Raw genomic sequence first — 24,850 nt, 5'->3', positions numbered from 1 at the left:
TCCCCACGTCCCTATTTTGACATTTTGCTGTAATTTGCAAGTGGTCTTACAAGACTCCAGCCCTCTCACTCAGCAAAACCATATCTCTAAAAACTACAGATTGTCTTGTCACAAACCCTAGCTCCTTTATTGAAAATAAATACACAGGGGTTTTCAGGTGTTCATTAAAAAAATGGTAGTATTTGCACCCAAGATAGGAGACAGCAAGTTTTTTCCAGAAATCTCACCTCAGTCTAGCTCAGGCTTTTAAGTGAAAGCATCTAATTCTTATCTCGGTTTTTTCTTTTATCAAGGTAGGCTCCCTCTCTTCTTTTCTTACATCTCTAAAACAAATATTTTCGTTGTTTGAGTTCTTTTGCAGCATTCCTGTGGAAACAGTTACCCGCACAGACGCATGAAACGGCTTCCATCTTTGTAACAAAGTGGTAATTCGTGTAAAGTTTGCGCATTTTATTGTTTATTTGGAGGTGAACATCACTAAATTCAGTTTCTTAGTGCCAATAAAAATGTTCAAGACCCCATTAAACCATGCTACAGATTTAATAATTCTATGTAGTCACAAATTTTTTTTCTGTCACAATCCAGAAACGGAGACAGGACCCAATAGCGTTCGTTTAACTCAGTTTTATTGAAAACGAGAGCAGTGCTTGCTTCCACGATCCGATGATCGTAGGACACGGGTAGCAGATGACAGGCACGCGCAAGTAGCACATCTGTGTCGAGCGGGGATAGTCGTGGGTGGCAGGAAAGCTGGTCGGTAGCCGGGACAGGGGAGCAAGGGCGGTAATCGAGTCCAGAAAAAAGGTCGGCAAAAAGTATCAGGCAGGAAACAGGGCAAAACAGGTCAATGGCTGGGACGGAAGAGCAGGGCAGAAACGGGTCCAGAAACAGGTCGACAATGATGATTTGATGATGATTTGCATTTATATAGCGCTTTTCAAGTCAATGACTTCCCAAAGTGCTTTACAATGTGCTCCACATTTCCCAATAGCGGCATTGCAGCCATGTAAGGCGCTAACCTACTTATTGGGGGTATTAGGGGTTCAGTGTCTTACCCAAGGACACTTCGACATGTAACACGGACGAGCCGGGATTCGAACTGGGATCCCTTGATCCCAAGACGAGCACTCTACCTCCTGAGCTACTGCCGCCCCTGACAACAGGTAACAGGCAGGAGAAAACAGAGCAGGTGATTGTCGGAGGGTACGGTGCTTGCCTAGCAAAAGTGTAGGTTCGCAGGACGGTCTGACAGTTTCCTCTTGGAAGCCGGGAGTTTAAAAAGAGTCCATGAACCAATCAGCGCTCAGGGTAGTTGGCGCCAACGGGGCATTCGCAGGTGCCCCGAATCAGCAATCATGACAGTTTCAACAGCAGCGTTATGATAATGTAAAGGTTGTGAAGTAGTTAACTGACACTTTGGGATGGATGTAAACAGCTGACATTGTAATAAGGTAAAACGTTTTCAAAGGGTTAGGAATGAAGACTAGTGAAGACAAGTGAACTCTTACTGTACCCGACTGTGTGCAAATTTTCAAAGCCCGTCAGTCACCCCGACAGGCGTCACATTTGCCGGCAAATCTACTTCTAAAGCCGGCAGTCCTTTTTTTGCTGTTCGCTTTGATGATACCTTGGAGATAAACCTCTTAATGGACATTTCATACATAAAATTCTACTTAACACAACGAAAAAAATGACAGCACATTATACAGTTATCCACAAGTCACATATTCCTTATATATTCTATTGATGGAGATTATTTTTGTGCGTGTTCATGTCTTGGAAGATGCACACACAAACACACACACGCGCACACACACACACACACACACACACACACAAACACAAGTATTCAATGATACATAACTTGTGCACGTAAATGCAAACAAGAATAAAAGGATAGGGTTTTTTACCCTTTTTTCCTCATGTATAAAAAAGCATCAAGCCAGAATGGGGCGGAAATAAGCACAGAAAAAAAAAAAAACTAATGACCAACAATCCCCTAGGTATCATCACAAACATCAACTACTGAGAGTTAGAACCTATCACCAAATTTTAATATCTTGGAGCTGTCGTATCAGAAGAGAGGTCAGAAACAGAAATCATGGCCAGGGACAAGAACATAGCAGTAAAATCAAAGATCAGACTCATGCAAGCGCTGGTTACCTCCATCTTCCTCTAAACTTGTGAGACATTGGCTCTCACAGGAAAACTGGAAAAGAAAATCCAGGCCTTGGAGATGCTGCAGGAAACTTCTAGGCATCAGCTACTTAGCACATGTGACAAACGAAACGGTGCGCAACACCATCAGATGGTACATTGGACTGTACGACGAACAGTTGTCAACTAAGCGCAGACGGAAACTTCAGTGGTCATCAGGAGTGACCAGATAATACTCCAGGACACGGTCCAAGGGGGCAGGAGGAGAGGAACACTGAAAAAGACCTGGGCCGACAACATTAAGGAATGGACTGGTGCCAACTTTGCCACAACCCAAGAACGAGCCAGAGATCGTCAACAGTGTAGAAGGCTATCGAGAGTTGCGTCCCTATTGGTACCCTGATGACCCATGCGGTTAAGGGATACATGAACCGTGATAATTGAGGTATCGGATCCAAGACTCAATCCGCATTTACAAAAATTAAATACAATAAGCCATTGTTTTCCCTCCTGGCATGGCCCCTACACAATATTTTTAAACTCATGCGATCCGCAACTCAAAAAGTTTGCCCACCTCTTCCCGAGCCCATACACACTCAGGTCACCTCCTTTGATTGGAGGTGACCTGAACAAAATCCTGACAGGCAGACAGCAAACCATCACTGTTTGTTTACAAGCAGATTTTTTTGTCAAGGTGTACAAACAGCTCTGCAAGCTCTGCCGAACACACCCCGATTGATTGCTGGTGTGCTTTTTTGAAATGTGCATGGCAAGAAAGTCAAGCATGGTATGGATATAAAAGCCATTTAAACGATTAATCAGTTGAAGCAGAAGTACATCACAATCAGAATTAGAATCTATTATCGTTGTATTGCTACAACTAAATTACGGTTGCACTCCAGTTGTCAAGAATGTATGTTATAAAGACTAACAAATAGAAAAATATAAAGTACTCACATCTGAAATAAAAACTATTCTCAGCTAGGATATTGCACTTTGATCTGGGATATTGCACTTAAAACTGTAACACGTCAACCTGTCAACTGAAATACTTTCCATTTGCACATTATTATGGAAATGAGCGCTAGAGAGATTGCACTTTACGTATTTGTATACAGTGCACAGAAAAATGGTAAAATACAGTATAAGTACTGCATTTGCCTGTGACTACTTTATACAAAGTGCATATAAAGATAGTTTATTCAGTACGGTGCGTGCTTCTGGAGTGCATGACAACTGGCCGATTACTTGACCATGTTTTTTCTTCAGGCTTGGCTGACTGAAATCCACGAGTATGCCCAACAGGATGTGGTTCTCATGCTTCTTGGAAACAAGGCAAGAAAATAAAAGTGTATATTTTATTGACTTTTAATGAGGGATGGACAAGTACAGATATCAGGTGTTCGTAGCACCTATGCCGTTAGGCCAGTGCTTTTCAATTATTTTCTGTCGCGCCCCCTCGGATGAAGAAATCATCTTGCGCTTGATCTGCTGTCCTCTGTTCAATCAACTGGTGCCGTCGCTATTGTGTTTGAGAGGAACCCCATCTTATATATATATATATATATATATATATATATATATATATATATATATATATTCAGATTCAGATCTACTTTATTGTCATTCTAGTACACGTGTATACAGAACGAAATGTCGATACATCTGACCCGCACAGTTTCCTTGATATATATATATATATATATATATATATATATATATATATATATATATATATATATATATATATATATATATATATATATATATATATACATAAAGTCTTTTACCAGTATATTCATCTTCATTATATTATCTAATTATTGTTATTTAGGTACACAATTTTTTCATATTTTGGGTATGAACTCCTTTTAGAATGAGTTGTCTTAAAAGAGATGTAGGCATACAGTATATGCGAGTATACTCAGTACTCAAGTAGTTTTGGTTTTGCTGGTCTTTTTTTTTTAAAAAAACAATGTGAAGACTGCTATCTCTGCTTTGAACTACACAATCTTTTAATTCCGCAAATTTGCGGAGGGGACTTCTTTTCTCAGTTTGGGTGGCTGCTTGTCATTCTCGTGGAATGATGGGTCCTTTAGTAGAACTACTTTAGAACTACTGATTTAATATATTCCCAAAAGTAGGATTTTATCAATTTCTAGCACAAACACCTCACACGCACGCTTTCAGCTCATTTGCAAATATCACTCAGTAAATGCACTACACGTTGTTATTTGCATGCCTCCCTCACAGCAGAGCAGAACAGATGGTTGAATGACCTCTCTCTAGGCCCTTAGATTAGCATCCTGGCGGCCATTTAAACTTGCAGTTACCTGCATGTCAACCGTAGCTGCGATTGCAGGTGTGAACGAAAGAGCAAGCGGGTCTACACAGATAGTGGGTGTGCATATCAGTAAGTGACGTCTGTTTTGTCTTTGCCAGGCTGATGCCACTCATGAACGGGCGGTGAAAAGAGAGGACGGGGAGAGGCTCGCGAAGGTGAGGAAAAAATCATGACTCGACAGTGTGGGTTCAAGTTAGGACTTAAACTTCCAAAAAGACTTAAAGGGACACTGAGTAATATCTGTCGCTGTATTGTGTAGTGCATACATGTCAAACATACAGCCCGCAGGCCGGACCAAGCCCGTTGGATGATTTAGTCCGGCCCACCATAGGTTTTAAAAAAGTGGTTTAAGTCATTTTTATCAAAGGTTAAAATAAATGCAAACCAATTACTGTCCTCTGGCTGTTAGAGGACAGTAAAGGATATACTTTCAGGTTTAGTTTGATCTGATGTATCCATCTATCATTTGTACCGCTTATGCTCAGCAGGGTCGCGGTGGTGCTGGAGCCTATCCCACTGATGTTAGGGCAGTGGGCAGGGGACATCTTGATCTGATTGCTATCCTGTCACAGGGCACACAGAGACAGACAAGAATTCACCCTGTGGTGGGTGCTTCGGAACTATGGGGCACCGGACAGTTTGGTTGCATTGCTGGCAGTAAATCAAATTTGTTTCCAGTTGGATGATTCTGCCAAGGCTTCACCTATGTCACAATTCTGTTCATTACTTTCACTTTGAATCTCCGTAGTTTGTATTCTAATTTGTGATTTTTTTGGACATGTTTTCAGATGCACAACAGAATACAGTGACATCTAGTGGTCAAATGTTACACTTTTGACTTTTATATTAAGACAGGCACATCAAACTATCATCCTGAGGGCCACAAATGACCCCCGGGCCATGAGTTTAAAACGCCTGCTTTAAGGTCTTATGCAGAAGTAGGGATTCAGAATTTAGCAAATCATATTGGTAAAGATCGAGCAGCCCGGCGACACAGTGGTTGGCACATGTGCAGCAAGGTTCTGAGGTCATGAGATTGAATCTCCTGTGTGGAGTTTGCATGTTCTCCCCGTGCTTTTGTGGGTTTCCTCCCGGCACTCTGGTTTCTTCCCACATTCCAAAAACATGAGCGAGCGAATTGTCTGTCTCTATGTGCCCTGCGACTGGCTGGCAACCAGTTCAGGGTGTCCCCTGCCCATTGCCCGAAGATGGCTGGGAGGGGCTCCAGCACCCCTGTGATCCTACTGAGGATAAGCGGTGCAGATAATGGATGGATGGTTATTGGTAAAGATCACAGTTTAAGTAAAGATTGGGGCTTTTATTAAAATACATTATTTTCTTTACAGTGTTTGAGGTTTTAATCAGACACAGACACAAAGCATCAATTATTATTAGGTTCACTCTAAGGTCTCATTTCAGGAATATTATTCTATGTATTTTAGATTAAATAAAGGTGTTCGTACTGGTGCTAAAAACCTCAACAACAGTTACAGTTTATCGTTGTGTGTGTTCAAGGATTAAAAAATGCTTGTGCTTGTCAATGTTTAAAATAGTTCCAATGTTTCTCAACAAGTCTGCTTAAATTTGATGCGGACATTGCGCTATGGTGGCTGTGCTTTGCCATTGTATTTCTTTCCCTCGTGATTAACGGTAGGTGGTATTAGTTTGTATGGCATTGACCCATGAAGCGTCATCGCGCCCAAGAGGACTGGTGCATGCTAAACAGGGCACTATGAAATGTGTATTAGGGCAAGGATTACGTATCAACTATATACATCTATTATAAGACCTGCAAAAAGTTACGGTCACAATTCCCAGTGGTAAATTGTAACGGCAAGAACTTTGCAACTAAAAGGCCAGGCTAAATGTTACTGTAATTTTTGCCCAACACCTATATGGGGATTTGTCTCGAAAATATTTCGAAATGTCTTGTTCAGATACAAAAATATATTTGTAATTTACTTGAGATCTAGATATTGTATATTTTGATAAATGCACGCGCTAGAGTAAAAATTGCATATGTAAATTGCAGATATATTTGTAGATCTGCAAAATACATTATTCACACCAGGTTTCTTCCTTAAATGGAACTGGAGGAATTGGAAAACTGGCTTTGAATGTCCCTTAAAAGTGCTTAGGTTTGCCCATTAAAAGTATGTACAGACCCTGAAAATAGACTCACAGAACAGCTAAACAACCAATCAACTAACAAACATAACTTTGTGTTTGTTTTTATGATGCAGGAGTTCGGGGTTCCCTTTATGGAGACTAGTGCCAGGTCTGGTCTAAATGTGGAGTTGGCGTTTACAGCTGTAGCCAAGTAATATATAAAACAACAATATTCTTGTGAAATGTAAGATTCATATAATCCGTACTGAGTATGTTTCTTTCGTCCAAGGGAGCTCAAGCATCGTTCCGGAAAGGATCCCTCCGAAAACTTTAAGTTACAGGACTTTGTGAACAATGAGGTTACAAAAGCCAGCTGTTGCAGATCTTAAACCGTCAAGGCCCCAAGAAAATGGGTTCTTTCTGTGTGGTTACAAGGAAATCCGTTGTTTCTTTACAGCCAGAAGCAAACCTTTTAAGGAAATAATTCTCGTGTGACCTATTTATAGACATATTTGAATAAAGTTGTAAATACTGCATGTAAATTATTCAAATACAAAAGCTGACAACAGAATGTTTACAGTGCTAAGTGTTAAAACACAAGATATTGTGTTTATTTATGTGTATAATATTGTATTTCATATGCATTTGGTGGAGTATGTTCATTGATGTATTCACATGGTTAGATTGACTTACTGTTAATTGGGTAGTCATGTCAAGCACTTTCGTAATATTTCATTTAATCATTTTACAGTGACGATGTATGTTTTTATATATTCTTTGTGTTGGAAAAAATATGACTATTATCATATGTATTATGGAGTAGTAAAATATGACTATTATCATATGTATTATAGAGTAGTCAAAATTGAACTGATTGTGTTTTTGTTGTTTTTAAGTGTGAAACTAAGGTTGTACAATTAAAATAAAACTCAAGAATATTTCATATGTTGTGTGTCATCACGAATGGAGCACTGCTAAAAATTGTGTACAATAATTTGAAGCATGCATGTTGTCCTCCTAAAAGTCATACTTTTTGGGGTGGCAGTAGCTTAGGAGGTGAAGCGCTCATTTTAGGATCAAGAGGTCACAGATTCGAATCCCAGCTCCTCCGGGTCAAAGTGTCCTTGGGCAAGACACTGAATCACTCATGCCTCATACCTTGCATGGCTGACATTGCTATCGGTGTGAGTGTGTGTGAATGGGTAAGTGTAAAGCGCTTTGGGAGGTCTTCAGTGACTTGAATCATTTACCATTTTTGGATCATTTACCATTTTTAGATCAAACTAGAAAAAAAATCAACCATTGTGTATTATTTAGCGCTTTTAGTGCCTAAAATAAAAAAATAAGCAAAAAAACATAAATTATCATATAAACATGCATTTTTAAATACTTTAAGGTCAAGAAATGTGTTTTTATTTTACACAGCATGAGGGAACTGACATGATTGTCCGCCATCTCGCTGCTAATGGGAAAAATAAAAATAAGAAATATAAAAACGTAATGAAAGGCAGGGCAAAAAAATATTTTAAAGAAAAAGTGTAGTTTGGTTATTTCTAGTGTCTGTAGTTTAAAAATATCCTGCTTGGTAGAACTATGTAAAACAGCTACTTCTCGAGGTCAAATATTACTCAGTGTCCCTTTAAAAATACAAGCCTTTTTTTTCACTTTGAGAAAATACCCTTAGAATAACTGCACTGGATCTCATTTTAGTTCAAAGGCATTTGGCTATGAACAGATGCTAAAAAAACATTTGAGTAGATTAAAACTAAAAGAGTACACGATTTCCCACTGTTTAGAAGAGATTATGAGTCTTTAGTCATTTTTCTAACATTAGGTTATAACATTTAAATATTGAGTAAACAGCAATGACTGTGTATGAGGCGCAGCAGTGAATTTGCTGGGGGGGACACATCTTGTTCTCCTACATCCTCTTCCTCCAAGTGCGACAGTCAAGTTTGGTAATTGGGTTCGTCTACTCATTCAGCTTCTCGAATCCTTCCTCGAACAACCAAACTTGTCAAGGTTTGTGCTTAAAATAGGCCTCCACTGCAGGAAGAAAATCAGAGTGACACAAACATCACCAAAACATTCTAATGTAAAGTTCACAAGAAAATTGGGAGCAAAGTATCCCTTGCTTAAAACAAACTACGAGCTTTTTTCAGACAGCACTTAGCCCCATGCCTGATGATCAATGTAAGCAAGGACAGATAGACAAATGTTGTATTATTTAAAGGGACATTGTATAATATTTGAACATTAGACGCCGCTTTATTGTGAAGTGAAACAGAAATTGAGTGCCACGTAGCCCAAGAAAAAGCATAAACTACAGAGACTCAAACTGCACCATTTTGCTTCTCATATTTTTGCCCGGCCTCTCACAAGAGATGTTTTTTTACCCGTAGCCGATAAGGTAGTAGACAATCGTGTCAGCTCTGACTAGGAAAGCTTCATGTCAAGTCAAGTCAAGCCATGTTTATTTGTATAGCCCTTAATCACAAAGAGTGTCAAAGGGCTGCACAGAACACAGATTATTGTCAACCACAGACTATTATGACACCATCCCCTGATCTAAAACCTACATGAGGACAACGAAAAACTCAAAAACCTCAACATGAGGAAAATGAAGAAACCTTGAGAAGGTACTGCACATGAGGTAATCCCCCTTCCAGGATGATCAGGCTGCAATGGATGTTGCAATAACCAACAACACACAGATAGTCAACATACAATATAGGTTATTCATATGCTATAGAATAGAAGTGTGTTTTAAGCTTAGATTTAAACATTTCCACTGAGATTGCAGATCGAATCTCAGGGGGAAGAGCATCCCACAACACTGGGGCCCGAATGGAGAATGCTCTCGAACCTACGGATCTCTTCTTGGCTCTTGGGATCACTAGTAGACCAGCATTTCAAGAATACAAATTCCTCGAAATACGAGTATATTAAAAAAAAGCACTTTTATATGATAGTTTTTGTACTTTTGCCCATCATCCAAATCCATATTGTTGTTTTTGTATTTAATTAAATTTACATTTTATCACTATCTAAATTATACACAATGTAACTTTAAAAAGCAGTATAGCAGTAAATCCATACTGAGAACAGAAGATGGGGGATACATTTAATATCTTGGGCTAACTTGAAATAATACTGATGACATACCTGTCAATTTATACAGTGTCCCCTTATATAATATCTTTTTGGTCATTTCAAATTGTGTATACCGAATATCAATCTTCGTACAAAGGTTTTTATTTTGTTGTTTCAAAGCTCATTTTTGTTAGACTGGTCGCGTCTTTCCCATTTCGGCTCTAATCCTGATTGGTCCCTTGTAGCAGAAAATGACGTCATCTTAGATTGCTAATACTGTCACGTTATTCTACACAATCGGTCTTGCTGTAAGTGAATACGTCTTGTGATGTCTTTGAAAGGTTTAATATTTCATAATAAGGGGAACTACAATCATTAATAAGGCGAGCAATTCACTGAGGTTGACAGGTATGGTATAAAAATAAAAAGTCAATTTCTTAACCTGGTAAGTGGGGAGAATAGCAGTAAAACTTGCCAAAAGACACAAACCTTAACATAAATTAACCATTGTCTAATAAAGTGGGACATTTAATTACAAAGGCTAAAGAAATGCAAAAGATGAAGTTACTGTAATGTACAAAGCTTTATCAGCCAAAAAAAAGTTAACAAAAAAAAAACAACAACAACTGAATGAAAATGATAAAATGTAAAAAGTCAGTTAAATGTCTTGGCACACAGTGCCAGTTCGGTCTTGTCTTTTCTGTCTAGATATCAGAATGTTTTTAAAATGTTTCAGTCAGTTTTCATCGAACATCTCTATTGATTATCTGCTTTTGTCACTGACTATAACGAGGAAGAATTTAATCGGATTCTGAAACACTCATAAGATGCGTCGATTGCAAAAAATGCAGTAATGTACTCGAATTAAAAAACAAAGATAATCACTTTAGACAATTAACGATTAATTTTACAATGAGGCATCCCGGCTGTTAGCTTGAACGTACCTGCATACTCTTGAGGTCGCATGGGTCGGTTGACTACCAACTGAAATGTAGCCAACCAGTCTGTTCGATCCTGCTCGCTCTCACACACAAAAAGGTACTTCCTGTCCGGCGTTGCAATGGTGATTCCAAACTGCCAGTGAGAACTCTGAATGCCTGAAGGGAGATCCGGCATTACGCTGTAGCCATTTTCCTTACAGCCAATAAACACTTCACCTCGTGCGTAGGCATCCTTGAAGAATGGAGTACATTGCATTATCTGATGTGCTATTGCCATTAAGCCAAATTTCAAGTACCCACCAGTGGATCTTTGAAGTACATGAGCCTCCTTTCATCCAAGGCGAACCATCTCTTCTTAAAACCCTCTGTGTACTGTACATAAGATAGGCATGATGACTTGTCAAGATAAACTCCGTACTGTGACGGAAAAGCATCACCTTGGGGCCAGTTTTCTCCATGAAGCCCTGTTTTATATAGTTCCTGGTCACCATCGGTAACAACTACAAAAACGGTAAGCACGTAAATCTTATGTGAGCAAGAAAAAAACCTGGTCTTGAGGCGCAGGATTCAACTGTACAGCATCTGATTTTGTGGCATTGATGTTCTTGATAATGCGACTGGTATTTAGAGCAACAGTGGGAGCCTAAGTGACTTACTTCAGCTGTGAGAGCTCCTGGGAATGCCACTTGCAAGTAGTGTAATCTGGCTGCTCGAATGGCATTGAACCAGTCCAAGATTTCCTTCAGAAAAGGACACTAGAGTTGCTGTGTGACATAATGCAAGTTAATCATGCCTGCTGGATCAAGACACAAAGCCGTTTTCAATTAGAAATTTAGTTCAGTGTGTTTAGTAAATCTGGGGTGGACCTGAAAAAAAGATCTACAACAGAGAAAGTCATTTTTTCTTGCATCTCCCATTTTTTGCTCAACTCTGCTATTTCCAAATTTATTTTAAAAATGAGTTCAAGACACGTTGTGTAATTGGCACTGTGAATTGCAACGTGAAATTCAAGAGGGTCTATGTGAAGATCTCTTAAACTGTGTTTCAAATACACAAAAGTAATACATCTTTATTTAAAGAGTAATTTTCCTTGCGTAATTTTCCAAATCTGATCTGTTCCTGGACTCAACTCAGGAAGTCTGCCGTTTCGATTAATTCGAAGCTTTTGATCTGATAATTTCAACCTAACCCAAGTAGTCCAACTTGTTACAAAATGTAAATAATGTGTTCTAGAATACAAGTTAAAAAAACTCTGAAATCATCATCATTTTTAAGGATCAGTGTGTATTTTTTTACCACTAGATGTCACCTTATCGTGTAGTGCAACCAAAAATAAGCACAAAGGAGAATACAAACCAAACTGCACCATTTTCTTTACATTTTTCACCCCAGTCCTTCGCCAGATTTTGTGTTTTTCCGGTATCCGTAGCAATAAGATGGCCGACAATTACGTCAGCTCCATCCAAAAATTGCAAGTTTATGTCATGAGGAGACACTAAATAATACACAGTGTCCCATTATATTAAGTGTTGAAGTCATTTTTGTAGACATCTCATGAGAATCTCACCACTTCTGCAAAAACTGGAAACATGCTCAATCAAACAGCTCATTCAATAATAATAATTACCGGTATATTGAGTTAAGGTCCCTCTTAGTTGCCAATTCTGATTAAAATAAAACTGTGAACCAGCACTGAGCTTGACTGAGTCACAAACCTTGCCGTCCTCGTGGTAAACAAAAATATTGCGAGTTCGGTTGTCCTTTAAGTAGGTTATCTGAAGACCGTGGGGTGTGCCAATTTTATGAGGCTGAAAGGTAGCGTTCACCGTACCAATGCTCATTGTTGCTTTAGGCTCTTTCCCCTGGGAAACAGAATACAGTTTAGATAAAAAGAAACATTTACATATGCATAGAAGTATGACAGGTGCTACCATTTTCAGTTGCCAATTCTGTACAATCATTGACGAGTGAGAAACGACCACAACAATTACAATATCAACTATTACATAATTGCAAACTTTTCAGTTGAAGGGTGATTGCTCTGAGTATTTTACTAATCAAGCCGTTTGCCAATTTTCAATTTATTTTTAGATTTCAAATATAGATCCAAATATCCATCCTTTTGTTGTGCCAGGAGCCCAGGACATTCAAATAGTGCAAAATGTTTAACGGTTAATTATTTTTCTGCAGTTTGTTGAAAAACAGTATTTTTTTTTTCTTTGGTGTTTTGCATGTTTGTTAAATTTTGGTTAATGAGAATATTAGTAGAAACATGATGGATATTAACTGCTCCTTGAGAAGTGTTTAATCCACCAAATATTCTGGACAGCATTGTGAAATGAAAATGAAATGATGAAACGATCTGCATGTATATCGCGCCTTTCAAGTCCATGAAAACTTCCCAAAAGCGCTTTACAATGTGCTTCACATTTACCCATTCACACTCACTCACACACCAGTAGCGGCCGTGCAGCCATGCAAGGCGCCAACCTGCTTATTGGGGGCATTAGGTGTTCAGTGTCTTACCCAAGGACACTTCGACCTGTAACATGGAGAAGCCGGGATTCAAACTGCGATCTCTTGATCCCAAGATGAGCGCTTTACCTCCTGAGCTACTGCCCCCCATTGTGATGTCTCCATAGGTTACATTCTTGCAACAGTGTAAAAGTGACAGATTTTTCAGAGATGTTGCAAAACGGCTGTTAATGTTTTGGGTTGTTTTTTATTGTTTGATCAATATCCTGCTATCAGCCATTTATGCAGATATTGTTTTCCATTCTTGATCAATATCCTGCTATCAGCCATGTTGGCAACTCGCCCCTGTGCTGCTGTGGTCCTGTCAACGATGGAATTGAGGTGATCTCCGGGTTAGTTGATACACTTCATTGTATAGTGCAGTCTTTAAGTTTTACATCCACACAAATGTTGTTCTTGAATTGGCTACACGTTAAAAAAAATGTTCAGAAGGGGGGTTTTGGGGTTTGAAATGAAAGCTTTGAGTGTAGTTTTCTTTTGCAGTTTTACTAACTTGGGGATTTTCATCATGCATTGTGTTCTACATTCTGATAGGCTAAACAGTTGCCCCACCCCTTTTCTGATTGTCTTGCGCATCGATTATGTTGCGGTCTGAGTTGTACACATACGTAAAACAGTTTGACGAACCTACATTATGAGTGCACAAATCTTTTCTTTTTATTGTCAAGTTCCTCCTAAAGCCAGCATGTCAATCAAAAGCTCTGCGTGGACCCACAAAAGCAGCAAGAAGACGAAAAATGTTGATTTCTCAACCCGCTAAACTTGCTCTGGAGCCACATGTGGGATTTTAGCATCTCCAAGTGGCTCCCTGACCCTTTTCCAAAAAATGTTTGATTATGTATATGGTTTCTAGATCATGTGCTTAATCCATACTGTTGTGCAATAAAACGGCAGATTGTTTCAAAAATTAGATTTTGACAGTATGGAAATTATTTGAAAAAGGATAAGAAAAAGCTTTTATAAAGTACAGTACTTTTATTTGTGAGGCAAACACCTGAGCCTTTAAATTGGGTTTGCTCTTGAGTATTATATCAATAAATCTATCAATGAATAAAGTTATCCACTTTTTATGTTTTGACTATCACGGAGTGTTTTCGCAACCCCGCCAAAAAACAAGGTGTACTGTAATCTAAATGGGCTAATTTTGTTTAACGAGTTGCATGTTGATTGTGAAAAGAAGCAAAAACACTTATACAATTAACAATATGAAATGCTTTTCAAAAAATTACTCAAAACTAGAACTGTCAAAGGCATTCAAATATACATCATATTGTGGTCATAGGCTAAAACTGAATCACACAAATTCAGATATTTTTCTGTCCTTGTCGAACTAAGCTATCTAATAAGGAAACCCATGTTGTTTTTCTTTACCACTCACATCCTGCTTGTTGAAATACTTGAGAACACCCTCTTGCTCGGACAGGATAAATTTTCGGCTGAGGTACTGCCCGTTGTCCCTGCCCCTTTTCCACAGAAACCCCTCTCTGTATCCTGCCACACAAGGACAAAACAGAGGGATAATAATCAAATTATGAAATGGGTAACATTTTACACAAAATTACCCTTTTCACCTACTTTATATAGTCCTGAATGAAATTAACCTGGTTCACATTTTAATTATTCAATTTCTTTTCTAGCACACTGTCAGCATACGAGAGATTGCGTTGCAGGAGGATGTGGTTTATCATGTCCTTACAGAGGCTGACGTCACAGAAGCACCCACAGAGTCACACAACTGAATAAAAAGGCAAAAACAACCCTGCCATGTTTTCTTTTAACTGAAATACAGTGTTGCAGGAGATCAAATTTGCAACCAGGAGCATTTCCAGAGTATTTTAAAGTCCCATTCTGAAAAGTCAAAGAATGAAATACAGGAAATAAAAATGTGCTATACAAAAGAAATAAGTGGGATGGCAAATTGTTCAAAAGGCAAGCCATTGTTCTTTGCAGGGGCGGCTGTTTCAGAAAATTGGAACATAGAGATAAGATTATTTTTTTTTACGCAAAAGTCAAGACATTCTGGATTTGTTACAAATCAATGGAAAACTCAAAAGCCTTATATTTTGATTTTGATTATCAGAAGTTACAGCCTACTTTTATACTTTTTCATTAAATTCTTTTTTTTTTTTAACTTTTTATTTCTCACACCAATTTTGACAGAGGTTTGATTCCACCATCTTACATCAACACAAAATATATACACTTGACACACTCATAAATAACAGAAGGAACAATAAAGAAGAAAAAATACTATTAATAGAAAGAAGAATAAATGTTCATACAATACATCCATACAAAAAGAAATATATAAAAAAATAATAAATAAAAATATACACCCAAAAAAAAAAAAAAAAAAAAAAAAAAAACCATAATAAATAAATTCTATTGTTTTCAAATGCGAAATTAGTTTTTGCCATTATTGGCAACACTTAAACAATAAATTACCTGCAATAATTTGTTGTTTTTTTGTATTGAAACCAGAATGCATTACATGGTTGTTTTTTTAATTGAATTACGGAAAATATTTTTATCATTAGCACGGTAGCGCAGTGGTTAGCACTTGTGCGGCACAGTTCTGAGATAATTAGATCGAACCTCCTGTGTGGAGTTTGCATGTTCTCCCCGTGCTTGCTTGGGTTTCCTCCGGGCACTCTGGTTTCCTCCCACATCCCAAAAACATGCATGTCAAGTTAATTGGCCGGTCCAAATTGTCCCTAGGTGTGAATGAGTGAGCGAATTGTCTGTCCCAGCGTGCTCTGCGACTGGCTGGCAACCAGTTCAGGGTGTCCCCTGCCCACTGCCCGAAAACGGCTGGGATGGGTTCCAGCACCCCTGCGACCCTACTGAGGATAATCGGTGGGGATAATGGAGGGATGGATGTTCTTTGCAGCCATATTGTTGAACAGCAAGCATAACCTCACAAAGCGCTATTGGCAGAGGACACTCACTCTGAGGAAGACAGTGCCAGTCACAAGACCTGGACAATACAATTAATAACCGCCGGGTATATGCTGCATTTGAATATACAGACTGGTTAAAATTCATGAAGGCACAAACATGATAGAATTCCTGACTATTAACAGAAGTGTAAAACAGAAGAAAATACAGCCTCCAGATGTGCGTGGCCCTTACAAAATGTTCTCTTTTAGCTGTTCTTTTGAAGTTATTTGAAAGGAAACAGTTCTGTGTTGCCCCACAGGCAGCAATTTAAATTTACTGTCAAACTAAATAAGAAAAAGGAAAAACATAGATTCGTCACACTGCATCACGGTGTGGTATGCGGGGTGCACAGCAGCAGACAGGAAAAAGCTCCAGAGGATCATAAAAACAGCCCAGAGAATCGTCGGCTGCTCTCTGCCCAGTCTGGAGGACATTGCCTGCTCTCGCTACCTCAGCAGAGCAGAAAACATCGTCAAGGACTTTTCTCACCCCGGCCACCATCTCTTCGACCTGCTGCCTTCCGGCAAGCGCTACAGGTCACACAAAGCAAAAACGAACAGACTCAGAGACAGTTTCTTCCCCACAGCCATTACCACCCTAAACAGACACCGCACAAACAACTGAAAACTGTTGCAAAAAAAAAAAAAATACCTCACACGTATGTAAAATGGTACTCACGTACATGCTGTCTGCACTATGTTTGTTCACTGCTCAACAGACACCGCACAAAAACTGAAAACTCGTGCCAACACTACCTCATACGAATATAATGTTACTCAAGTCTTGTTCTTGCACATGTCGACTGCACTACGTTTAATGCTCAAATTGCACAATGTCTGACCATTTCCTTTTTTTGCACTATGATGTCTATGCTTGCACCAATGTATATGCGGACTATTTTTGCACCATGATGACTTTGCACCAAATGCAATATTGCACAACCGTTACGATACAACGTTATCACGACAACCCTGTATGTAACATCCCACATGCTGACATTGTTGTGTAAATACCATGTAAATTATAACTATAGCCTTATTCCCCTTGTTTTATAACATTATCTTCTCTGTTCCTTTATCTTCTTGCTCATACCCTCACTATGTGTAAAACTGGAGTGTCATGCCCAATTTCGTTGTCACAATATGTTAGCCCATTTGTAACAATGACAATAAAGGTATATTCTATTCTATTCTATTCTATTCTATTTTTGTAGCTTTGCCACTATAAAAAAAGATTCAAAATGGCTTGACAGGGCCAACAGATTGCATCAAAATCACGTTTGACACAATGCCTATTTAAGTAAAAAATATTAGACCAACACATTTAGAATAAAAAAGGGAGTAATGTGTCCAAGATATTTCATGGGTGTGCTTTAAAGTGGAGCTGTGTACTTGCCTAAGAATAAAAAATGGGGATAATTAATTATACATTTCGATGGAAAACAGACCATGTGAATAGACGCATATCATTATTATTTGTTTACAAAAAAATTTCAAAATGCACCTACTGCAAGCAACACACTCAGAAGTGTGAGATCATACCAGGAACAACTCAAGTTAAAATTCTGTTGCTTCAGAATAATGAATTTAAATGTAAATTGAAATAATGTCAGAACCAGAACAGGAGGAGGACCCAGATGCGTAACGTTTTCACAATGATAAGAAATGATAAAAAACGTGTTTAGAATGCTTTAGGGGATTTATTATTATTACACGGACTGGTTTGAAAAAAACACTCTTCATTTTTAAGATATTGTTTAGCCTCTAGTGAGGACTGACCGTCTTGATAACTTATATTCATCCTTGTTTTTTATTGTGTAACTTCCAGATGGTGAAGAGTGTGCACCAGGGTATGCAGCAGAATGTCTATTGAACTTAAGCAAACATTCTGCAAAAAACGTTAATCTATTATAATTATATTGGTATCATTACCCATGTGCTTTGATAGATGCCTTTAAGGAGTACAGACGCTACTTACGAACGAGATAGGTTCCGGACGATTGTTGGTAACTCGAATTTGTTCGTAAGTTGCTTCAGTGCTATATTTTGTATGTTTAAAGTTTATATAAGTATGTTTAAGGCTTGTATAAGTAACCTGTATTGTTTTGTACTAAAAAATAAACATTTCATAAAAAATATGCTCTATAAAGATAAATAAAGTTGAGTTTTACTCACTTTTGGAAGATGCGCTTCAAGAGGTCCTCCTCTGTGGTAAGAAGTGGCCGAAAAAAAGCTTTCATTTCAAAAGAAACGGCTCGCCTCTCCTTTACACTAACCATATTGAATGGATGCCCAAGATAATAAACAATAAAAACGTCAAGATGCGCTGGAGATCATATAGACGTAGACAGTATATACTGTTTAAACACAAATTAGGAAGAGGAGGCAGGTTTTTTTTACTTCAGAGTGGATGCTGGGTGACCTCTCACAGCGCCACACGCCTGTAGCGGCGGAAAGAAGCACTACAGTAATGTCCTGCACTCGGAAAAATGTGCACACAATACAAAATCTAACTTACAGCAATGTCCAGATATTTTTCGACGTCCCGAAAAAAATGTTCGAATCTACTGTTTTACCTAGGTCGAATGGTCGTAAGAAGGGTAGCGTCTGCACGTCGAGCTTTCGTTTCGACCAGTCCAAATACTTTGCCCGTTGGTTGGTGTTTCTAGCTTTGCTTCAGACTGGACTGAGATGGTTTCGGAGGCCACTCCGTTCTTTTAAAAGCTGGTCAGACTGTCATGGCGGTGTCAGTTGAATACCTGCCTTATCCATGGTACCTTGGAGAACTTCTACAAAAAGTATTTTTAATCCCTCTATTGATTTATTTTTATCTTGCGTTTTAACCAGTTGCTAAAGAAGACTATTTTCGAGTCCTTGTATGAGGTATAGCAGAATAAATAGCAGTAACATGTTGTAAAAAGAGTAATAAATGGCTTCAGTCAGAAACATAGCAATTTTAATCAATTCCTAAAAATTTAATTTGAAGTGTCATTATGGTTTGATATAGATGACTGACACCACAGCAAACAAAATAAAACAGAAAAAGGAGTTTGGTTTTACTGCATTAGAATGGTTTGCCTTCGACTGACAAAAAAGAAGAAGAACAATTTTAAACAAATGGACAATTGATGAGAGTCATGATGCATGACTAGTTCTCACCGACTGAATAAGCCTCCTGCAACCCTCCAGGCATGAACTCCATTCTCTCATATTTGGCGCGGATCCACTGTTCACGCAAGAGCCTGCCAAACAACCTGAAATTAGTGCATTCAAAGCTCTACTTTAATAACTCTTATTAAATATGTGTAATGGTCAATGCCTTGATGTAAGAGCATACCTGCTTGTGAGTTTTTCCAGGATATTTTTGGAGTAGTACATTTGGACAGGAATTGAATTACTCTCAATCTTTTGCACCAATAAAAAGACCAATATTGCCTATTAAGTCCATAGTGGAATTCGACTGTTTCTCCGGCTCTACATGTGGATTCTACTGCTATCAAGTGACCAACGTGCGCACACAAATGCAGTCAAAAAAATAAACTTATTTGTATTTGTAGCAGTGGTGAGCTGCCAGGGCCTGCAAGGCCTCCTCTGCTGCCCTAGAAATCGTCTGAATCATGTGATGTTAATCATATATGTATCCATTTATACTTGTTAAATAATTCTAAATTGTCTGTCAGCTTCCTTTAATTTCTTTTACCCCAGGTGCACTGCTTTCATATTTAAGCATTTTACCAATCATATTTCAGCCATTACTTGTTGCCAGGGTCAGTAAGTCAAGTCAAGTCAAGTCATTTTTATTTGTATAGCCCTTAATCACAAGGAGTCTCAAAGGGCTGCACAGACCACAGATCATTGCAAACTACAGACTATTATTACACCATCCCCTGATCTAAAACCTACACAAGGGCAAGGAAAAACTAAAACTGTAATCTTCCCTGATGCCGATCAGAGTTTGAGTTTGCAGGACCAGGGCCTTCTAGCGGGCCTTGGGAAAGGTCACTGGTTTCACAAACTAGGATTGGTTAAGGGGTGGTAACAGAAGTATCATGACAAAAACATGACAAAAAATGGCTGTGAGCACCGCCTCTGTCGAACGGACATTTTTAACCCTAAATCGAACAAAAACGGATGCCCGAAATGTGAAAAGACATGCTCGACTTTCAGCATTAGCTTCAATAGTGATAGAAAAGAACTTCTTGATGTAACTGAAATGCAATGTACAATAGAGTTGTTGAAATCTTGAGGAAAGCAAGGAAGATGGATTTTGTGCACGAATAAATATTATATTTGGTGATTAAAATGGGCCTATATTCCATAATAATATTTACTTTTAATGGGGTTATAATTGATGCTTTGTTAAATGTGTTTTGTGGGGGTTGGACTGATTGATACGTAGCACTACTGAAGGCCTAGGAGTGAAATGCATAGCCCGCCACTGATTTGTAGCCACCATTGTATTTGCCTTTTTAAATGTATCTGCAGCAGCAGTGTGCTTTCTGTACGGGAAAATGTATGTGTCAATGACCAAGTTTCACTTACGCACAATCTTTATGAGTGGGCTGATAGTAGAAAGTGGGGACACATTGCTCATACTTCGCTTTGGCTACATGGTTCCCCAATGAGTCCATCAACTGCATGGAGGAAGGAAGAGAAATGTGACATTTGTCAGAGATATGCAATCATTGTGCATGCATGCTGCTTTGCGGCGGCACACTCGCAGACTACTTTCCTTTTGGTCCCAACACACATAAACCAACAAACATAAGCATTCACCTCCAACTGTGCTGTGGTCCATGGGTCCAGCAGGAGAGACTTAACCTTACTGATTTGTGTGATGTTCCCGTGAAGCCCTGAGCAGCTGTGACATACAAACACACCAAGTGTATATGATGCCCACTGTGGATCTACAACAGACACACAAGCACATTCAATTAGATAGAAGATAGAAGTAGCTACATTTTTTAAGAAGTAGTTAATCTTTGAAAGTGCCCTGTGTTTCTCTCACTTAAAAATCATGGAGGGGTCTGAAATTTTCATCGTAGGTGCATTTCCACTGTGAGAGATATACTAAAAAGAAAAATCCAGAAATCACAACGCATGATTTTTTAACAATTTATTTGTGTGATACGGCTACAAATAAGTTTAAGTATCATCTAGAATTCTTACCCCATATAATCTATTTTTATATATATATATATATATATATATACAAACATTTGTATAAATGTATAAATTTCCATTGTTCGACAAAAGTTTGGAGGATATTTTCTTTTGGTTTGTTTTTTAAAAATCATGATTTTATTTTGTTTGAATTAGTATTCCATCGGAGCAGGAGTCTTCTTGCCCCCTGGCCGCCGCCGGGATAATAATTTGAGGCCCCTGCCTTGATATGAAAAATAAAGTGCCATTGTGTATCATTTGACCGATAAATTTTGCCAAAGTGTTTCGTGCAAAAAAAGTACACAAAAGAAGACAAACTGTGGAAACTCAAAGTGACCATACAAATTATAGAGACTCAATGTGACCATAGATCGCATTTTTTAATCTATTTTTATTCCCAAGCCTTTCGCAAGGTTTTTGAATTTGGGGTATCTGTAGCCCACCGTAAACCTGGTGAGCATAAGCAGTGTACAAATTGGATGGGGTGGTATGTCGAATAAATTCATAAACCTACGAGTAAAAAATGCACATTTATGAGAGTTACTCTTTTTCTGTTTATCATTTAAAGGTGGACACTTCAAAATACTGTATTGTACTGGTGACGCCATCTTCTGGCTGAAATCATCATTGGTGTCCTTTTTACTGCGTGTGCAAGTATGTTAATTTTTTAGATGTGCTCAGATACCGATCTCTTTTTTTTTTTGTGTAAGACAGCAACCATAACAGAGATTCCCAGAAGAGGGCGCTGTTTTTTTAAGGTTAATGCGTGTCAATATGATTAACCCTCGTGTTGACTATTTTAAGGACCATTTCTGTACCTTTTTTTTTTTTACAAAGATTACATGGAAATGTGAATAAAAAAACAAAAACATGTTTCTACTGTTGGAACCAATCCAGGGAAAGTCACTAAATCTAATATTTAAAAACATTTCAAGTGAATTTTTTGAGTCCTTAACAACACATTGGCAGTAGATTTTGACCAAAGAACAGCAGGATGGTTAAGTACTCAGTAGCCTAGATGGTAGTGTGCCCGCTTTGAGACTGGGAGGTCGCTGGTTCGCGCCTCGACCGAGACATACCTAATTGGTATAATGGCGGCGCCCTCTGGCTGCGGCTGCATCGACTCGCTACAACGGGTCAGGTGTATCGACATTTCGTTCTGTGTACATTGTTACAAAGAATGACAAAACAAAGGAAATTATTATTATTATTATTATTACTTATAGAAAACAAAACTAGTACAGAAAAGCACTTTTCTTTTAAAATCGAAAATCGCATCGAAATTGCATTTTTTTCCCCTCCAAAATCATGCAGCCCCAATTTTTTTTCATTTTTGTGGGGTTTGGGTTGGCATTTTTCTTGTTGTGAAAGGATAGTGGGATTGTGGACGCGTTCTTAAGGATGGGCTGGGCACCCGTATAATGCGACAGGGGTAAACCAGTGAAAGCTGTCGGTCCCTGCTGTTGAACAAAAGAGTGTGTTGTGTCACCCTGACCCGAGTTACATGGCCGCTTTCTGGTGTCCCGTTTCATCTGGAGGGACGAAAGCATGACCAACTTGGGTGCCGAGGTGCCTAACTTGTTTGGGTGTTTGGGCAATTGGGTTGGCCATGGTCCAAAAAAATTTGTGTGCGTTTTTTTTCCCCTTTTATTTTCTTTGTTATTGTATGTGTTGTCCTGCTGTCGGTCACCCCTCTTGAGGGATATGACCAAGGTAGATAGATAGATAGGGTTGGCATTTGGACAGCATTGGCATCAGTCATTTTCTTACTTTCACCATATTTATCCTAGAATAAAAGAAAATCGCGACCACATGTGTAAAATCAAACACCCCACACTTTTGCCTCTTTTCCACTGCCGCAATACGTTCCGTGGCCTGAACACCAAGGGTAAAAGTATGATGAAAGCAGATAGGCGCGGTGGAGAAACAAATGTATATAAAGGCTCTTTGAACTTAGCTGGACATTGTTAACACATACTCAGAGAAAAAGTCTACTTTCAAAAGAGAAAAAAAGTTTAATTTTTACTTTTTAAGGACACCTCAAAATACGCACAACACCCATAAATCAATATTGTTTTTTAATTGGTGAAGATTTTGTACCACTAGGAGCCACTAAATAATACACACTGTCCCCAAGTGCATCCCAAGCAGATTATAGAATAATTCATTACTGACTGGATTTCTTATTCTTATATATTTGTATAGAAAATTAAAAGAAATAGGAAAAAAAAGTTTGATTTTGAGACCCCTGCGTTAGACCGTACCTGCCGCGCCACAGTCGGCGCAGATTCGATTTCCGGGTTTGTCCAAAATGTCCATAAGCTTTTTTCTGCTCTTTTCTCGCTCTGGAAACATTCTCAAACAGCTTAATTTCAATTTCAATTCCAAAGTCACGTCTGACACGACGGCGTCAAGCACGGTGCTTGAGGAGGAACTGTCACTAGTGCTCGGAAAGTTATTTTCCCCTTTCGTTCAGAATCAGCTAGAGTGGGAGTGTGAGTTTGAAGCGCCTCCGTGCGATAATATATATATTTTTTTTTTCCCATAATTAGCAGGAGCATCCTTGATTTCGGTTTCTTCGATGGCGACATAACGAACAGAACGCAGTCTCAAAAATTTGAAATATCGCACGAATGTACATATGAAATGCGTATCGTGTGTGTGCGTGTGTATATTTTCAACATGAAACGAGCGGGTGGCTTTATAAAAACAAAGATGAAAATATACATAAATGTATATACAAATTATATATATATATATATATATATATATATTATATATATATAATGATAGTTTTGGAAAGCCTACTTTTTACATGACTTTTTTGTTATCTTAGCTCTTCTAATAGAAAGGCAAGGCGAGGGGAGAGCAAGTTAATGAAAATAAAATAACTTTATTGAATGGAGTACTAGATATAATTATGTTGAAACAAATGATGTGGGGGTGGGTGTACACATGTATATTTACATACACTCTAACACACTCACATTTATATATTTATAAATGGGTGAGGTTTATCCCTACAGTCGTGGAGGCACTATTTCCTGTGATGTGCCTTGGGCAAGTACAGCCTGATACCCTCCATCCTCTCCAGGCCAAAAAATGTTTCCACCTGTTCTCAAACCTGGGACCTTTTACATACATGATTTAATTAATTTGAAGTGCTGAGATTCTCAAAGGGATGGGACCAAGATAAGTTCCGGCTTTTTCCTATCAGCCAACTTTTCTTTCGGTTTTGTCAATTGTTTATCCAAGCAGTTCATTTTAAGTTCATTGTAACGTCTGATGATCAGTGGGGGGGAAAAAAAGAAAAGAAAAATGTCTAAATTTATTTGCATTGGGGTTGGGTCGATTCGATGAGAGCGTGTGGTTCATTTAAAATATATTTATTAATGGTAAGGAATTCAAATTGAAAGTAAAAATAGGGTTAAACACAAATTCACACACACACAGACATTTATGTTACGACTCGTAAGTCTCGGTGTTACCAAGTTTTAAATGGTGGGCAACAGGAATAACTCCAAACATGGAAATGAGAGTCTGAGTGCACTGGAGCAAAACAAAAGAGG

The 24,850-nt window shown here is 38.5% G+C and overlaps 2 protein-coding genes across 5 annotated transcripts in view; one reads left to right on the top strand and one right to left on the bottom strand.

The window, feature by feature from the left end:
- LOC148374957 (ras-related protein Rab-26-like) overlaps window positions 1-7,551 on the top strand; it is a 38,085-nt gene extending 30,534 nt beyond the window's left edge. The window contains exons 6-9 of the mRNA XM_088342945.1: window positions 3,427-3,492; window positions 4,600-4,656; window positions 6,745-6,821; window positions 6,900-7,551. Coding sequence (XP_088199071.1) covers window positions 3,427-3,492; window positions 4,600-4,656; window positions 6,745-6,821; window positions 6,900-6,999 — 300 coding nt within the window. The 3' untranslated portion in view covers window positions 7,000-7,551. The remainder of the gene's footprint in view (window positions 1-3,426; window positions 3,493-4,599; window positions 4,657-6,744; window positions 6,822-6,899) is intronic.
- LOC148374956 (arf-GAP with dual PH domain-containing protein 1-like) lies at window positions 6,441-23,758 on the bottom strand. Of its 4 annotated transcripts, none has more exons than XM_088342932.1 (11): window positions 23,546-23,758; window positions 20,895-21,025; window positions 20,661-20,752; window positions 19,278-19,360; window positions 14,558-14,670; window positions 12,360-12,506; window positions 11,301-11,384; window positions 10,945-11,144; window positions 10,861-10,876; window positions 10,648-10,800; window positions 6,441-8,656 (listed from the first exon to the last, which is right to left on the bottom strand). In XM_088342932.1, exons 1-10 carry the CDS (start codon window positions 23,634-23,636, stop codon window positions 10,681-10,683), a joined length of 1,077 nt encoding a protein of 358 aa, XP_088199058.1. In that variant the 5' UTR covers window positions 23,637-23,758; the 3' UTR covers window positions 6,441-8,656; window positions 10,648-10,680. The 4 variants fall into 4 exon arrangements, with proteins under 4 accessions (XP_088199058.1, XP_088199044.1, XP_088199052.1 ...); XM_088342918.1 differs by having other exon boundaries at window positions 10,648-10,876; window positions 10,945-11,016; window positions 11,082-11,144; XM_088342926.1 differs by lacking the exon at window positions 6,441-8,656 and having other exon boundaries at window positions 10,382-10,800; window positions 10,945-11,016; window positions 11,082-11,144.
- Window positions 23,759-24,850: the final 1,092 nt, after the last annotated feature.

This window comes from Urocampus carinirostris, chromosome 1 (genome assembly GCF_059441175.1).
Source record: "Urocampus carinirostris isolate Australia breed hairy pipefish chromosome 1, RoL_Ucar_1.0, whole genome shotgun sequence".
NCBI lineage: Eukaryota > Metazoa > Chordata > Actinopteri > Syngnathiformes > Syngnathidae > Urocampus > Urocampus carinirostris.
The sequence above is the reverse complement of the archived record's forward strand: the minus strand, read 5'-3'. Positions and strand labels throughout refer to the sequence as shown.

Coding starts and splice junctions, on each gene's coding strand:
- LOC148374956 (XM_088342912.1), bottom strand. CDS start 23,636: ATGTTTCCAGAGCGAGAAAAGAGCAGAAAAAAGCTTATGGACATTTTG. Junction 19,361..20,660: donor CCCACTCATAAAGATTGTGC/GTAAGTGAAACT, acceptor GTTGTTTGGCAG/GCTCTTGCGTGAACAGTGGA. Junction 11,385..12,359: donor TTTACCACGAGGACGGCAAG/GTTTGTGACTCA, acceptor CCTTTTCTGAAG/GAAATCTTGGACTGGTTCAA.